The sequence below is a fragment of the Synchiropus splendidus genome, chromosome 17, assembly GCF_027744825.2.
Source record: "Synchiropus splendidus isolate RoL2022-P1 chromosome 17, RoL_Sspl_1.0, whole genome shotgun sequence".
Classification (NCBI taxonomy): domain Eukaryota; kingdom Metazoa; phylum Chordata; class Actinopteri; order Syngnathiformes; family Callionymidae; genus Synchiropus; species Synchiropus splendidus.
In genome coordinates, this window is record NC_071350.1 from 13058594 (window position 1) to 13075958 (window position 17365).

General features: G+C 47.5%; 2 protein-coding genes across 2 annotated transcripts; both read left to right on the forward strand.

Annotated features, from left to right (window-relative positions):
* Positions 1 to 1576: 1576 nt before the first annotated feature.
* Positions 1577 to 7314, forward strand: oatx (organic anion transporter X). The gene is made up of 16 exons (XM_053847407.1): positions 1577 to 1678; positions 1787 to 1930; positions 3002 to 3166; positions 3227 to 3300; positions 3357 to 3486; positions 3548 to 3651; positions 3817 to 3971; positions 4036 to 4204; positions 4514 to 4637; positions 4899 to 5014; positions 5154 to 5208; positions 5273 to 5432; positions 5681 to 5789; positions 5905 to 5983; positions 6059 to 6186; positions 6298 to 7314. The coding sequence occupies exons 2-16, from the start codon at positions 1904 to 1906 to the stop codon at positions 6431 to 6433; spliced, it is 1731 nt and encodes a 576-aa protein (XP_053703382.1). The 5' UTR covers positions 1577 to 1678; positions 1787 to 1903; the 3' UTR covers positions 6434 to 7314.
* Positions 7315 to 8376: 1062 nt separating this feature from the next.
* pwwp2a (PWWP domain containing 2A) lies at positions 8377 to 14412 on the forward strand. The gene is made up of 2 exons (XM_053847406.1): positions 8377 to 9315; positions 10753 to 14412. The coding sequence occupies exons 1-2, from the start codon at positions 8417 to 8419 to the stop codon at positions 12770 to 12772; spliced, it is 2919 nt and encodes a 972-aa protein (XP_053703381.1). The 5' UTR covers positions 8377 to 8416; the 3' UTR covers positions 12773 to 14412.
* The last annotated feature ends 2953 nt before the right edge of the window (positions 14413 to 17365 follow it).

The following is a 17365-nucleotide window of genomic DNA, read 5'->3' on the forward strand; positions in this document are numbered from 1 at the left end:
GCACCCTGAGCTGCATAAATAAGCAAGGTCCTGCCGTCATATTTGGATTGTTCACGTGTGGAAAATAGGAGGTCGGGTGACTTGTTAACTGTGACAGCAATGATCGGCCAGCATCGCCATGTTCCGTCAATGTTCTACACCAAAACACACATTTCCTCTCACTCACAAGTGCAATTACTGATTAAGACCTCAAGTCACCAAACACAGAATGTGCTGTTTCACTCTGACTCAGACAAGTTCCAACATGTGTGTTACTCTTTATGAGACTGGAGTCCCTGAAATAAAATAAACAAACCAACCTATTACCCGCCCATTCCCTTGCCAGCAGCCTAAAAGCCATGCATGATCACCACAATATGCAGCTTTTGTAGATGTTATGAAGTCGAGCTGAAGCGCATGTTTTGTCAGAGAAATACTGTGGAGAAATATTGACCAAATAATAGTAATACATGATGGTTTTTGAGGTTTGTTTATTCAAACGTAGTCGATATCAACCCCTATATGTCAGGACAATGCCATATTTTCCAATAATGAATTGTGTGCTCAACATGAATTTAAAGTTTAAGTCCATTAATAAAAAATAGTCAGTGGAGAAAAGAAGTAATCGTGACCGGTGTGCAGCTTCATGCCTTTTCAATTTTAATATCTCAAGAAAACAACTGAGTTACTTGGAGATGAACATCGGTGACCCGTGAGGGACGACTGGAACGATCTGTGTCCTATATTTAAAAACTGAAGGACAAGAAGTGACTTGTTAAACATCAATTTGACCTTCTGACAGACGCCTGTCAATGAGTGATGTGAGGTCAGAGTTGAGGGTGTCGGAGGGTCTTCGCACACACTTGGCTGACACAGTGTGATCCACCGAAGAGCTGAACGTGTGCGTCGGCTCACGAGTCCACGCGACTCGTGTCGCTGCGGTCGCCTGACTCGGCACCCGCCGAGTTGTTTGTTGCCTCAAACTCAGTCGGACAAATTCCAGACCCGCCATCTCGGCAAGTGTCGAGAACATGACAACAAACAAAGTGCAGAGTCAGCTGTCTTCAATGGAAGACTCCCCAAGGTACGGACACACCTGTCAGTCAGTGGTGGTATTACTCATGTGGTGGACAGTCAAACCTGGCAGGTCTCTCCTGGTTCTGTACCAAGCTCCTCACTCAGAGTTCAACATTGAAATGAGGCCAAGATGATTCGACTAGACTGTGCCTCCACTCTGGTGCAGGAACACGTCTCCTACTTATTATAGCTGCAAGTCACACGAGTCAGTGTCCATGTCAATTGCCCCCTGACAAGTTAGCTTCAGCATCACAAAGTAAAGGTACGTAAAATCTGAACTAACTCACAGGAAGTTCAATTCCTGAGTGCAGTCCTGGTTTGGCGTTTTCTTGGACATCACATGGGGAATAAAGCGCATGACAGAACCATACTCTCAGGAATAATGTTGGATTGGATCATGTCCTCACCTGAGCCAACCAGACTGCGGTGAATTGTCAAAAGGAACCTAAAGCTATGATGTTCTGATAATTCAGTTGTTGATACACCCTAGTCTGTGCGTGCAGTGAACCATTAACCGATAAGAAGGCAGAGTAAAGCCAAGAACAACAGAGTCCGGAGTCACTCGGAGCCAGTGGGGACACCAGCGGCAGAGAACTCCTTCTCTGTCTGTCCACCTGCAGCTGTGAGTTTGTTGTGTTGCAGAACCTCTAATCTTTTAAGACGTCTCACCAGACCGGGCTCCAGCCGTCCACAGCGACAAGTCTATTCTGTTTTTTTTTTTGGCTCCCAGGTTCAGTGGATGGAAAAGAACTTCTGCACGGGGACAGAGCTGCAGCGGAAAATGACACTTGAGTTTTAGAATTGATTCATCTGTAAGAGTTCTCAAGTCGTTCATCCGGAGGCAGAGATGGGTTTCTCCGATCTGCTGGACGAGGTGAGTGACTGGAGCCACTGGCCATTCCAAAACCATCTCAACATACCTCTGTTTGAACTCAACCTCTCTTTAAATTGTGTGTTTTTTTCACAATATTTTTGTCTCAAAATCCTCATATAGCCAGACGGTTTTCACCTCATTGTCGACCCTGGCATGTGTTGCAAGAGAGGATGAGCAGCTACAGAGTTGCAAATTGCATGGATCTAGAACACGACTGAGGGCGAAGTGGGTGCTGCACTAGTGCATTGTATGCTGTGGCGTGTAGTGTGTCAAAGGAATGCAGGTGTGCTTGATGAGCATCTGGATGAGTGTAGCGCAGTAGCAGCTTGTGGTGAGACGGGAACCTTCTGGGGGAAGCAATGTGAGTGCAGGAGTCGGCAGGTGTGATTTTTGAGGTGCAAATGTACCAAGTGAAAGTGTGTGATGTTCAAATGCAGTGTGCATTGATGTCATTTTCTTACAGGTGAGATGTGCTGCTGAAGGATGGTTTGTTTGGAATAGAGTCTGCCGTCTGTAAGTTTGACTTTAGATTGGATTCAAGCAAGAATTTTGAGTTACATGTTGAAGTATTGGGGATGAAGGAGCGTAGGATGTAGATATACATGATGTTGGAGCAATGCATGGTAAGAGTGTGTGATGTTGAAGTGAAGCAAGTAGCAAGACGCTCATGTAGTGGTGTAAGATGTTCAGGAAGTGTGCCTGATGCTGGGCTTGTTTTTCCTACTTTGTGGGGACCAATTCTTGACAAAACCCTGTATGAGTTTGTGGGGACATTTGGAGGACCCCATGCGCTTAAGCCTCAATTTGAGGATGAAGACTTCAAAGTAACTGGGTCATTAGAATTAGGTTTAAGCTTGGTTCAAAGCCCTGGTTAAGGTGAGCCATTTGTTTTAGATGGTTATGTTTATGGCGAGAGGCTGGGGAAAGGGTTAGGTCAATGAGAAACCTCACAATGTCCCCACTGGGTTAGAAATACAAATATGTGTGGGTGAGTCAGATGCCGGAGGTGAGTGCCTTGTGAGTTGATGCCGGAGGTGTTTAAGTCAGCATCCTGTTCTCCCTCATCTCCAGGTGGGTGGATTTGGCAGGTACCAGTGGTGCCACGTGACCCTCATCTGTTTACCGGGACTGTTGATGGCAAGTCAGAATCTTCTGAACAACTTTGTCTCAGGGATCCCGTCCCACCACTGCAGTCTCCCGGCCAACCTCAGTGCCTACAACCTGTCAGGGCTCCAGGTAAACACGCCACCGGGCCGCGCGCGGCGGGCTTCACCTGATGTTTGCGGCCTTTTTTAGGAGGACGACATGGCCATCATGCAAGCCTTTATCCCGCTCGATGCTTCAGGAACTCGACTGGACCGCTGCAGGAGGTAACACTCGAACCCAAATCGCCCCCACTGACATCGCCTAAACTGCCTCTTCTCAGGTTTGTGACGCCTCAATGGCAGCTGCTAGCAGCTAACAGCTCCGCTAACATCAGTCACCTGCCCACTGAGGAATGTGTGGACGGGTGGACGTTCGACCGCTCGGAGTTTATCGCCACCACCGTCTCTGAGGTAACCTGCAAGTGCTTCTGTCAGCTGCGTGAGGAAGACCTTGCCTGTGTCTGTCTCGCAGTGGGACCTGGTCTGCAGTCTGCGTCCTCTCAGACAGATGATCCAGACCATCTACATGGGCGGGGTTTTGGCCGGAGCCATCATTTATGGGGGCTTGTCAGACAGGTAAGAAGAGGGGGTCCAGTTACATCTTGTAAGTATTGGAGATGTTGAGCTTATTCTCACTGCCTAGTTTCTTCACCAGGTACCAGTTCTGGCAGATCATTTATGAACCCACTTGATGAAGTCGGATAACCATCCAATGCCAGTGTGTGTGTGTGTATGTCTCAGGTTTGGCCGACGATCCATCCTCATCTGGTCGTACCTACACATGTCCGTGGTCGGTACCATCGCTGCCTTCGCTCCGTCCTACACATCCTACTCTGCTATGAGGTTCCTGGTGGGGATGGCAGTCTCTGGGGTTATCATCAACGGAGTCTCCTTGAGTATGGGCTGCCCTGTCTGTTCTGTGTTTGTCTTCCTGCGGCCACTGAACTTCTCCATCCTCAGAGATGGAGTGGATACCAACCAAGAACAGAACTTTGGTGGGCACACTGTCCTCCTTCTTCTTCACGTTTGGTCAGATGATCCTGGCTGGTCTGGCCTACTGGCTGAGGGACTGGAGGAAGCTTCAGCTGGTCGTCTGTGCGCCGTTCTTCATCCCCTTCTGCTACAGCTGGTCTGTGTTGCCATCAGATTATATTCCCTTCTGTGGAATACGTTTGGTTTCGCATGAACTAGGAAGGTATTTCAGGTTGACCTGAAAGATCATGTGGCAGGGTTCCTGCCAAGTGTGTCGGGCTGTGTGACCCTCAAACCCTGGCAAGGCCATGATTCCTGTTGTGTGTTCAATACATGTTACTGAGCTGGAATGATGCGATGATCCTTTTTGGGCTTCAACAGAGGTGTTTAGTCACTAAAATACTAGCCATTACCACTAAGCTCTCGCTCAGATTCTTTTATTTGTGTTTATCATCTATGTGGTCAGGTGGTACTCAGAATCCGCCCGGTGGTTGGTCCTTCGCAAGAGGTCTGAAGATGCTCTGAAAAGTCTCAGAAGAGTTGCAAAATTTAACGGAAAACCAGAATCTGCCAAGAAAATAACAGTGGAGGTGAGCTGTTCAGGAGGATGCGATTCTTTTGTTCCTATTGATGGTGAAGTTTGAGTTGCTCCATTGCAGTAAGTAAATAAACAGCATTAAAAAACATCCCCCAGACCAGAGCCTCTGAAATCTCTCTGGGAAAACTACTGCTAGAATTGAGGATGTCACATTGTTCTTTTGAAATAAACATTTGATGAAGTTCTTTGTCCCTAAAGACAAGTGGATTCTCTGCTGACTCGCAGACTGCAATTTTACCCATGTGACCTGCAGGTTCTACATTCCCACATGCATAAAGAGATAGAAGCCTGTCGTACCACCTTCACAGTGGTCGACCTGCTGAAGACTCCGGGGATGAGACGCATTTCCGTCTGTCTCACCGTAGTCTGGTAAGGAAAATACGCCTTTGGTCACTGATCCGACCTCTAGCTAGGGTTCTGTTCTTCTGGTCTTCTGTGTCCAGTATCTCCTCAGCAGATACTTTCGGGTTTTGCGCCCGTCTATTGAATGATATATGTCCACTCACAGGTTCTCCACCAGCTTTGCCTACTATGGGGTGGCGATGGACCTACAGAAGTTTGGGGTAAGCGTCTAAACATGAGCTCCTACACTGCGTAACAGCTTCATCCATTGCTTCTTCTGTCCAGGTCAGTATCTACCTGATGCAAATCATCTTCGGAGCTGTCGACTTTCCTGCCAAGCTGATGGCTCTGGGACTGCTGAGCTATATTGGGAGGAGACGGACTCAGGCGTTGTGTCTGTTCATGTCGGCCCTTGTTATCTTTGCCAACATCTTTGTCCCGACAGGTAACGTGAAAACACAAAGGCGCCTTTCACACCGTTGTTTATGAACAGGATCTAGTCTGACAGTATTCGGTCCCTCATGATGGGGTTAATACTTTCAAGTGTATACACTCGATAACTTCAAACATCAATATGGTGAAAATGTGGGCGATCTTTCTCTCTTAAGGGGCAACACAGCCCAAGAGAACTGAACCTTAAATGGAGCTTTAGATTTGCATCCCAGCATAGCCTCACTCTGCTGCCACCCTCAGCCATGCAGACTCTCAGGACCACCCTGGCGTGTCTCGGGAAAGCCTTCACCTCCTCGTCGTTCACCACAGTCTACTTGTACACCGGAGAACTCTACCCAACGGTGGTCAGGTGAGCAGCTGGTTTAAAGGTCCCCGGTCAGAGTTCTTTATGTTGTTACACCATGAGATGGTCTTACTATTTACACTGAAGCTTCAGTTTATCCAATGGTTCTTTCTGGTTTCAGGCAGACCGGGATGGGTCTGGTGTCCACAATGGCCAGGATCGGAAGCATGGCGGCGCCGGCTGTTCTCATTCTGGACGAGGTGATGGAAACGCATCCTCGTCTCTTCACCATCCCCACCACCACTGGGACTCATGCCACTCACCTCTGTTTCCAGATATTCCCGGCACTTCCCAGCATAGTGTATGGAGGTGCGGCGGTGTTGGCGGCGGGCTTCGCCCTCTTCCTGCCTGAAACACTAGACATGCATTTACCTGACACTATACAGGATGTGGAGGAAAAGTGGTAAGTTAGCCTTTGAGTTACAAGGCAATTGGATCACACTGCTGTAGCACAACGTTTTACCGCTACAGTTTTCACACCCCGTACTAATTCTATTTGTGTTTCGGCCCAAAGGTCTGAAAGGAAACAAGGCCACTCCAAAAGCAAGGATATATCTCTGAAGGCTGTGGATGATGATGTCATCTCAAAGGAAGGCGTGTTGTTGAAAGAACTGAAAGAGTCTGAAGGGAGCGGCCTTAACGCCCTTTGACCTGTCAACACTGACCACCAGCCGTGTTTAAAAGAAACTTCTGAATCCCCAAAGAAGGCTCTTAGTTCTGCCTTAAATCTGCGAGTACAAATATGCACCATCTGGTTTACACAGATGAACATTAGCTTCCTAACAAAGGTCTTGTCTTCTGTCAGTACTGACATCCGATGCTACAGTAGAGGAATATTGTTGCGATACTAAGTGTGACTTCTGCGTCACTGAAACACGCTTAAAAGACTCCAGACGAGGTGTTGACTCGACTTAGTGCTTCATGTCTTTGGTGATAAACTTCAAGATGTTGATGAAATGAGGGAACATTTTCCAAGGCAGGAGAATCTGTGCAAAGGCTGAAAACATTATTGATATCTTGGGTATATTTAGGCTTTGTAGTTATGAGTGACGTTGGTTTTAATCAGATTAAGGGATTGTGTTTGTATGCAACAACACAAGGAAATGGAATGTTTTGGCTTACAAAACAATACCATTTCTATTTCTTACTCACTCAAATATTTGATGGGTATTTATGAATACCAGCACTGTATGATTTAATGGACACATTTAGGTCACTAATAAAATCATATTTATTAATCCTTGTGTTGTTTTCTAAACTACTACAGCATGTTTTTTTTTAATAAGGTTGCGGTATGACTTTGTTGATAAGCTTCAAAAACAAAATCCAAAAGTGATTTATTGCCAGTCATTGTTGAAATGCCATACACCTTTGAATGATGTTGAATGATGTGACTAACATTCAGACAGTAATGGTTTAAGTGAAGGCAAATGTGTCTCTGTTTAGTGCGTCATTGTTTCAGAACCTGTTGGTATATGTCATTCGTATTATATCTTCATGAATGAAACATGAAATAGTTTCAAATAAATAATAATTTACACAAAGATTTGTCCTCTTACTGTTGAAGAGATGAGAATATAACCCCATGATCTCCTTTTGATTTCAAATTATATTTTTTAGCAAATGATTGATTGACATAGAAGAAGTTTGGAAGGTAAAGGAATGAGCCAGAGAGAAAAAGGAAGAAGAGCAAATGCAGAATACATGTGCGTAAACAAGAGAGGCCTGGCGAGGATGTAGGACTAGTGAAAACTGATAAAGTTAGTTGGCGTTAGGTGGAAAGGATAGGATTTCCACCCTGTCTACGTTTTAAGGGGTGTGTTTCAAAGCAACGTCAGTCAATTTTCGCACCCGGAACTTTGTATTTTTAATGTCACCAATAAGTCTTCCACAAAAACAAAGTGTGCACACGACAGTTTCACAGAAAAACGCCTTCACTTTCGGCATTTCCCTTCAGGGGTTACCACAACAAGTCAGCTTCCTCAACCTCATCCTATCTTACTCAACCTTCCTGGTCACACCTTCCAGATACTGTGACCAATATCAGCGAATAGACACATTGTGAGGCATAATAAATCCAATTTACATATAAAGGGAATGAAGATTTTATCCTGCCTGTTTCTGAAAGATTTCTCAAACATGCTGAACAACTTGTGATTTGTCTTTTGTCAGTCAATTGAAACAATGAATGAATGAACAGTGGTATTCTCGTTTTATCGACATTAATATTATTCTTTAACGGCGTTTGGATCAGATAAATATACAGTATAAGAGTGATTCTACAGTGCATTTGATTTCACTTGGATAACAAAGGTTCTACTGCACAGTCTTCAGTACGTCCAGCGTGAGGCCGTTATTGGCTCCTACATTACATTAAATATGTATGATGTATTTGGTGATTTTATTGAGAGTTTCATTCAATTGACGTGATGTCTTTTGCTCTTCGTGTTTTGTTTCTGTCCTCTGACGTCGGCCTGACGCTCCACCCAGTTTCAAGCAATTGACCAATCAGGGAAGACGTTTTGGCTTGGGTATTTTAAATGACAGCCAACTACACCAATGGCAGTCATCTGCGCAGCTAGCAGCGCTCCGGGGGGCGGGGAGAGGACCGCTCGGCAACACAGCGGAAGAAAATGGCGGCCGTGGCTGCAGAGCCAGGAGCTGCGGCGGTTCCGACAACAGCAACCGCGGTGACAGACGACGAAAGCCCGCCGGAACCGGGCCCAGCCGGCTCGGGACACACGCTGGCCCATGATGACGCAGAGGGGAAGCGAGAGCACGACCCGGTTGTGGAGGTGATTGTCCCCGGGTTGGTGGATGGTGTGGACGGGGAGGAGCGCCGCCATGTCAGGCCGGAGCTCGTGCCCGCGGCGGGAAAAGCGGTGCCAGATAGCGACGTGAGTGGTGAAGTGATGGACAACTTCTCGGCGGAGCGGTTGGGCATGGAGCGGTTCTCCCCTGGTGTTCCCATGGACCCGGAGGGCGGCGGAAACGTATCGGGCCAGGCGGTTTACCACAGCATCCTGGCGGACCAGCAGCCTTCCGCCGTCTTCTTGCACTCTCTCCCGGCGCCGCCGCCGCCGGTCACCGAGGCGGGACTCTCGCTTGCGGAACCGGCGGTACCGACGACGAACGTCACGACCGTTTGCCGAGACCAGGGATATACGGCGCTCGTCCTGCCGGACCTCAGGCCTGGTCCTGCAGAAGACGCCATGTTGAATATCGCCGAGGATCGGGTGTTGGTCCCGGATTCGGATGCTGAGACCGGGTCCTACGGTAACAGCTCCGGCGGTTCCGAAGAGCTCCCCTGCCGCTCTCCCACGACCCGATTAATAACGGACACGGTGAAGCAGGAGTCCGGAGGTCCGGAGCCAGATGATGCGGAACCCGGAGGCACAGCATCCGTGCAGGACCTGAGTCTGGGTTCCGAGGTTCGGGTGTCGCTGGATCACATCATCGATGACGCGCTGGTGGTGTCTTTCCGCCTGGGAGAGAAGGTGTTCTCAGGTGTTCTGATGGACGTTTCCAAAAGGTAAGAACTGATGATGTAACTCAAGCGTGGATCCTCACGACCAAGATGCATTAAGCTTGACGTTAAGAGTGACATTCTGAGGTGCAACATGTCACTTGCCCTGGACGATTGCAGACAACCTGCAGTTCTGACTGCGCCAAATTAAAACACTGGTTTCTGAAGTCTAACTTTCCAAAGATTAATGAGATACTATTCAAGACACCCTAGAAAAATGAGATGTAATTTCAAGTTCAAGTTTTTGTCTTGACCAGTTACGATGCCTTGATGGACATCACACCTGTCCTTCTGGTGCCCGCCCAAGGTCTGAAAACACAGACAGGTAGCTGCCCCTGAAATAGGTCTGAGATCGACTGTTGTGTGTTCCATCTAATAGACTGTACCATGGTGTCAACTGGAGACCTCGAGAGTTGCAGGAGGAGAGAATTAAACTATTTAATGAAATGGATTCTTAGAGCAGTGTTGAGTCCTGACCGGTTCTGATATGAATTTCTAACCCAAGGTCTCTCTAGGATTGAAACCATGAGGTCTGGGTATGGACCAGGCTCAGATCACGTTGTGGCTTTGCACGAAGGACGCTGCTCTGAAGTGGTTTTTATCTCTTAAGCCGCACCTCTTTGGTCGCCACGAATCAAAGCGCTTCCTCCAAAGCAAAAGTTGCTTGTGGTCTACCACAAGGGTTGTCTTTTTTGTGTTGTCTTTCATTCCACAGTTATGTCAGTTACACCGATTTTCCTACACTCGTGGTCCAGCTGCTGTTTCTGGGGCCTGTGATCTTGTGGATGGCCCCAAATTTTCTGAAACTCAATGAATCCAAATTTGAAATTGTCCGTCTCCCAAGCGCTGCAGCTGTTAGCATTACCAGTCTTTCTGATAGCATTCAAACCACTGGCTTACGTGTGTGGTCTCTTTGACTAGGGCTCCATGAAAGCTGTTTTTTCTGTATATATATATATATATATATATATATATATATATATAGTGTTGGTCTTTGTGATTTACTCTTTCTTAAAGTTGCACACTTCACCTGACACAGAGGTTTATATAGAAGAAATTCTGACCAAATTAACATTACCAACATTAGGACACTCGCTGTCCAGTTTTAAGTGTGCTTATTACTTCTGAATCTGGATACCACCTATCAGCTGACTCAGCTTTGGGTCCCTGGGTGGATCCCTCCTTGTTGTCCCAAAGTTGAGGCTCAACTCAAAAGTGTGTCCTCCATTGAGGAGCCTCAACATCTTGCCCAAACACTTTAGTAGACCTGCTTTCATGTGATGTGTGTTTTCAATTGCTGTTCTCGTGTGTACTGGTCGTGGACTGTGCTTTGTTTTGATAAAAGTCCGATTTAATTCTCTTTAAACATGCCGTACTATCATATTAATAAGTGCTATTTGCAGCGCATAAGTTCTTATTGCATTGTTTTTTTTCTCGTTGCAGGTTTGGGCCATATGGCATTCCCATCACGGTTTACCCGAGCCGGGATGATCAGAGTCGACCTCAGGTGTCTCTTCAGGCAGAAACCAAGGACGAGCCTCCTCCCAAGGAGGAGGAGGTCACTGCCAGCTCACCCCCTCCTCCCCCTCCCCAGCCCTGGACCTCCAAGCCACCACCGCTCTTCCAGGATGGGGCGCCTTACCCCCCTCCCCTGTTTATCAGGGACACGTACAACCAGGCTTTACCTCAACCTCCCCCACGCAAAATCAAGCGGCCCAAGAGACGCTATCGCTACGAGGAGCCCACTTCCATCATGAACGCAATCAAGCTGCGGCCCCGGCAGGTGCTGTGTGACAAGTGTAAAGCTGTGGTGGCCTCAGCAGGACCTCGGGAGGTCCGGCGGGGTCCAGTGGACTTGAGGGGAGAAGAGGCCTCCCGGAGGCGGAGGCCCACAGAAGCTCCCGTGTCTGCAGAGGTCAAGCGGCTTCGGAGCGACGACAAAGGTGGACGCAGTGCTGTGGACAGACGCACGCCTTCAGGGATACGAGTGTCGCCTTCACCGTCCTCCTCCGGCCGTGTGCTCAGGGGTGTGGCTCCATCGTCGTCGTCATCTTCATCTTCTTCATCATCATCATCTTCAGCGAACCGCGTGCACCTGAAGCTGAACAATAAGAACTCAAAAGTTGTGGCAAAAACTTCTGGTGTAGATCGATCCAAAGCCCGGCAGGTCCTAAAGAAGCTGGTCAGGAACTCGCAATCTCCACCCAAATGCCGGGCCAAAGACCAGAATCTGAATCAGCAAGGCACCAAGACCATGACAAGATCTGCCACCTTACAGAGCCACAACCAGAAGGTCCACTTCACTCGCCGACTGCAGCACCTTGGCTCCAACACCGGCGGCACCAGTGCGGCGCTTCCACCCCGAATGCGCCTCAAACCCCAAAGGTATCGTACCGATGACAGTCAGGCCCCTCCCTCCTCCTCTCCCCCCAAACAGAATAATCGCTCGCCGCCCCCCAAACCAGCCTCAGAACCCGCTCCTTCGTTGAACCCAGAGCCACTCCCGCCTCCTGCTCCGTCGCCTCCTGCTTCATCGCCTTCTGCTCCGTCGCCTTCTGCTCCGTCGTCTCCTGCTCCGTCGCCTCCTGTTCAGTCGGCTCCTGTTCAGTCGGCTCCTGTTCCGTCGCCTTCTGCTCCGTCGCCTTCTGCTCCGTCACCACCCCCTGCTGCTGCCATCGAGCCAGAGCAGGAAGTCGAGCAAGTTGAGCAAGACGGGCTGGAGCAGGAAGTGGGAGGTGAAGGGGGATCAGGGGATGTAGTTGAGCCTCCACCTTCTTGTTCCTCCTCCTTGGACTCTTCACACTCAGAGTGTAGCTCCACAGAGACCTTTGACCTCCCTCCTCCTGGAAACCCGGCTTCCTCGACCTCCTCGTCTCTCTCCGCTCCTACGTCCGCAGCAGTAGCGCCTCCGTGTTCGTCTTCTTCTTCTTCTCCACCCCCCTCGTCCTCATCCTCTTCCTCCTCCTCCTCACTTATTAGAGCAGACAATGAGGCGGTTCACGCTGTTGCAGAGGAAGAGGACGAGGAAGGAGGCGACGTGAAGAGGCGTCGCAAGTCTTCCACCTCCTCCTCATCCTCCTCGTCTTCATCATCGTCCTCCGTCTTCTCCAAGTCTGTCACCAAATGTTTGCTTCCCGATGGTCGGACCGTGTGCATCGGCGACATAGTTTGGGCAAAAATCTACGGCTTTCCCTGGTGGCCGGCGCGTGTTCTCGGAATTACGGTGGCGCGACGCGGCGACACGGGCCTGGCAGTGCGGCAGGAGGCACGGGTCTCATGGTTTGGCTCCCCCACCACGTCCTTCCTCCCACTTACTCAGTTGTCCCCCTTCCTGGAGTGTTTCCAGTCGCGCTTTGACCGGAAGAGGAAAGGGCCGTACCGCCGTGCCATCGCGGAGGCGGCCAGTGCTGCAAAACAGCTGACGCCCGAAGTCCGCGCACTGCTCACTCAGTTTGAGACGTAGCATTAGCTCCCGCTGGCAACAAATGCCCACTGACCCGCCCACTTCAGGTAGTGGGCGGAGCCTTCCTCCCCTCTGGACTGAAGACTGTCAGTAACCGTGGAGAACAGGCGCACATTGCTCATGTTTTTGTTTCCTGTTCTGTTTGAAGAGGGGTGGAGCTTCTGTGTTATGTGTCCGTCTTGCCTGATGCAGTGGGTGGGCTCTGTTTCTACTGTCTCCACATGTCAGCCGCAGGTTTCGCCGCTGCACTTCTGAAGTTCAAAACAGGAATTGAAAAAACGAAGTTTAAAGGTTGTAATCTGCGTGCGTGAAACCTGCAGGCCGACATGTCACTTCCTGTCCTGTTGTTTTCCACTGAAGAACATTAAGAGACTGATTATACATTTTCTTTTTTTTTTTTTTTTAACAGACGTTTTGAGCGTGTAGAAACTGTGAAACGCACTGTGTTGTCCAAACTGATGTCGGGGCTCCCAAACAGGGTCGAAGGCTGAGTCGGCTCGATCCACGCCGTAGTCTCGAGGTGTGGGGTGTTCGAGGTCAACCACGTGGCGGCTGAGGTCACATGAGCTCCGAAGAGTGGCAGGGGTCTTTTTCATCACAGTTTAAGGATCATTTCAAAATTCTTTAGTGAAGCAGCTGACAACGGACACATTCAGTTGTTGGTGTACTTCACTACGTTACGGATGTTTTCAAATTCATGCAAGTTATCTGAGCAGTTTAGAGCCCAGTTCTCAGTGGGTGTAGTGGGGCGTTCCATTTGTAGCTGTGATGTACCGGCATAGTGAGATCCAAACTGTGGCTTGTGTTCTAAAAGGCTCCACATTCAGATGGTCAAAGTCAAGTTGACTAGTTTGCTCCACTTTTGTCTCCACAAGGTACAGTGTGGCCCCAACATGAGCGACTTGCTTAGTGCCAAAGTGAAGTGGGGAGCTGTCTGGCTTTCAAGCTTTTTTGTTGCAGAATTACACTTGTTGGTAACATTGTGAATGAGTGCTAGCTCACTAGCAAATGGTATGACCCTGCCAGTTCTACCTCTTAGCAGCAGTGACGCAACTGCACCGCAATGTATGGTCCAAATAGTGGTGGCAAAATGTTACACGGAACCAAATTCCATCTTAAATATGCAACGTTCCTACCAGAGGGTGAAGGGTTTTAGAAAGTATTTATTCCCACTGGAGTCTCACACTCAAGTTCTGCAGTCGCGTTAGCTTTTCCCGGCCGGTCACCGGATCTTAAATCTCGTGCCCATTGCCTTGAATCCCTTTTGAAGTTCAACTGAGCAGACACCTAGTTTTTGATCGTATTTGGAGTCAGAGAGCAAAACACTTTCCGGAAGAAGATGCCGCGTTTATTTAACATGCGCTTGGCTATTGAGTGGACTCTTGAGGTCATGTGACATCAGACTGTAGAGTGGAGGCTCGCCTCGGCACCCGTGTGTGACCCCCAGTTTTGGTGAGGGGCGGGGGGCGCTGCTGCTCAACTGCTATGATGATGATGATGATGATGATGAAGGTGTGAGTTTTCCCTCTCTGCTGTCGATCTTTGTCTGACTCTTTTTACCGTCTGTTTGCAGATCAGAGATTCTGAACGAAAAAAATGTTTGAACAAAAAAAAAAACACAAATAAAAGAGTCGACTTGTGTTCTTGTTCTTTTCGCTGATGTTTTAATTCTATAAATAAATTGTCAAACTTGTCTTCTAATGTCGTCGTCTTTTCTTCTGTGCTGCTGCTGGGGGACACTAGGTGGCGCTAAGTGTCAGATTTCTCACCTGCAAACAGATGTTTGGTAAAGGAGTCTGCAGAGGTTTTTTTTTTTTTTTTGTTCGTTTTAAAATCCAAAACATTTAACGCTGAACAACAGTGTGACGGCTTGAGTGGACCTGTTTGTTTAGCTGTTTTTTGTTTTTGAATGGACAAGTGAACGTCTCGTGACAAGAGTCGGGGAAAATGGCAGCGGGCTTGAACACAATCCTAGGTGTTTGCAGACTTCTCTACCTTCTCATACACCACTACTGGGATCTAAATATATTTTCTTGTAGTGTCAGCGCATACACAGTGTTTCCAGAATCTTAACGTGTTGAAATTCAAAACTATACCCCCCTGTTTTCTATTATCTCTTCAGTCATAAATGTAATTGGCTGTCATTTCACGTCACTAATTTGACAGTTATGACTCGGCTTAAGTGGTTATCACGTAAATGGCATGTGAAGGTGTGACTAGAGGAAGATGAAGATAGATGAAGGTGGGTCAGGCCGACCTGCTGGAGGGAGCTGAAGGCACACGGGACCTCGCACCTCCCAGAATGCACTCTGCACAGCCTTAAAACAAACAAACACATGTGTCATATCAGCCGAGGTCATGTGACTTACCCAGCCTTGTGACATGATATCTAACATCTCTCTCTCTCCTTTGTAGCTCCGCCTCTCTGAAGAGCTGCTGACCACGAGCTGCCGGCGGCGCCTGCCAATCACACGGACATAATCGAAGCGTAATAATTATTTAAGAATTTATATGTTTATATTTATACAAGACCCTCCAAGGATAACTGTTGCCATAGAAACCACGTTTATTGTAGGTGCTTTCCAATCGGACGCCACGAAGATATGCAATTAGCCCCGCCCACCTTTTTGCCTGACTAGAGTTTGCCCTCAAAATTCCCCTTTATAAGAACATCTCATGCATATTATGTGTGTCATCATCCTGTTTCAACGTTACGACTCGATCCCTTAAGTTTAGCATCGACACTGGAGCGGGTGATCGCAGACGCCCTCATGAATTACTAGTGAATCAACTGCCAGAGCTTTAAACGTCGCTCAAAATTCTAGCAACATGCACCAAAAACAAGGCGCCCTTGAGTCGCGTTTGAATATAGATTTTCTTCCACTTGGACTGTGCTTATAACTGGCTTATAAAGCTAAAAAATGTAGGTAAATTAGTCATTATTTTATTAGCAGTTCTGATGAAATATTGCTATTAAGAGATAATATTTTTGAGCAAAAGTAATAATAGAATTAAAACAGTTTTACTATTTGAATTTGAAACCGTGATAAATCAAGTTAAAGGAGTCAAAATAAAAACATGATGTGCAATGGCTTCATGTCTGGAAGGATTACAATGACGCATACTAGCGAGTGTATTTTGTAGATAAGAGACAGCTAGGTGACTGCGCTATGTGTGGGTACTTCAATGCTAAGCTAACGTAAAGCAGCCATTTTTAAATTGTGCTTTGCCTTTGGAAGCGTTTTCAATTCCACCCGACAATGAGTCGGCGGGATGAAACGGCTGCTTAGGAAAAGGGTGACTGTTAGCTTGGCCTGTAGCGTGTTTTAGCTAGCATGTACGTTGAAGAAGCTGACCGTAGCGTCGCGTTTTCAGGCTACAGTTAGCACAGCTGTTCTTACAATCCCAGTGAGGCAAATCAAACATTTTTAAATCAAAATTTTAAGTGACAGAGTTGTAGCTCAACAAGACTTTTGTACAAAGGATAACTTGAATTCCTGTCGAATCACGACATGTTGAATTACGTGAATGTGTGATGAAGATCTGAGAGACGTTTTGAGTGTTTTTAAGTGTTGCAAACGGATGCGTCCAGAACTGGAATGACCCGCTCAGAAATGCTCCGGGTCAGTCGGGCTCGACCGGTCCGTCCTCACAGAGATTATACGTGTCTGTATGAATATAAGAAATATATCAGAGTGTTTATTATTATGGAAACCTACACACGGATGATAAGTGCAATAAAAAGTTGCATGTCTTGATCTGTTTCTGGGCCTCATTGCTTTTGTCCCGTTGCTCGAATGGGTTTAGACTTAAGTTTATGCATCTCTATCCTTGTGGGGCCCACTCATTGCCATAACCCTTTCCCCAGCCTCTCACCATAAACTTAACCATCCAAAACACATGACTTAACTTAACCAGGACTCTGAACCCAACTGAAACTCAGTTATAATGACACAGTTATTTTGACATTTTCATCCTCAAATTGAGGCTTGCTCTAGTGGGGACCGGGAAAAATGTCCTCACAAGTAAATTTCACAAAATTTCCCTTGGGATTTTTAGTGTTTCTGAGTCTGATTCTGAGAAAGGTGGGTTTCCAAGAGTCCCCATACATGCAGACACATACAAAAAAAATCATAAAAGTGTGTGCTGAAGCTGAAACATTGTGTTCTTCTTTGTGTGTTCACCTTTATTCGCAGTAGATCTTCAATACTCATCTCGCCTTGCTCACCAGGATGCTAACTGTTGTGCTAATGTTGAAAGTGTAATGACACAGAATAACCAAAATGTCACGCAGCATTGCTTTAGACAGTTGACAAAATGCAATGTTTTTAAGGTTTGTTCCATTTTCTGTGCTTGAGTTTTGAGCGTTCACTCCCCCCCTCCCATTGTTTTCTGGCCTCCTGTTATTCATTACTTCTCCAGAAGCTGTTGATCCTTCCTCCAGGTGTTCCCCATCGAACTTTCAGGGTCAAGTGTTTGACTCACGTGCATGTCATCTCCATCCCAGTTTAACCAGCGAGTTAATCTGTGTAGAACCCAGCAAGTGAAGTGACAGTCGTAAAAGTCACAACTTAGGTGTCACGGCGCCATCCT

What these genes read in the sequence shown, in the direction of transcription:
- oatx (XM_053847407.1), top strand. Translation starts at nt 1,904, where the DNA reads ATGGGTTTCTCCGATCTGCTGGACGAG. An exon ending in CATCAACGGAGTCTCCTTGA is followed by an intron (nt 3,972 to 4,035) that starts GTATGGGCTGCC and finishes CTCCATCCTCAG; the next exon opens with AGATGGAGTGGATACCAACC. An exon ending in CTCTACCCAACGGTGGTCAG is followed by an intron (nt 5,790 to 5,904) that starts GTGAGCAGCTGG and finishes TTCTGGTTTCAG; the next exon opens with GCAGACCGGGATGGGTCTGG.
- pwwp2a (XM_053847406.1), top strand. Translation starts at nt 8,417, where the DNA reads ATGGCGGCCGTGGCTGCAGAGCCAGGAGCTGCGGCGGTTCCGACAACA. An exon ending in CTGATGGACGTTTCCAAAAG is followed by an intron (nt 9,316 to 10,752) that starts GTAAGAACTGAT and finishes TTCTCGTTGCAG; the next exon opens with GTTTGGGCCATATGGCATTC.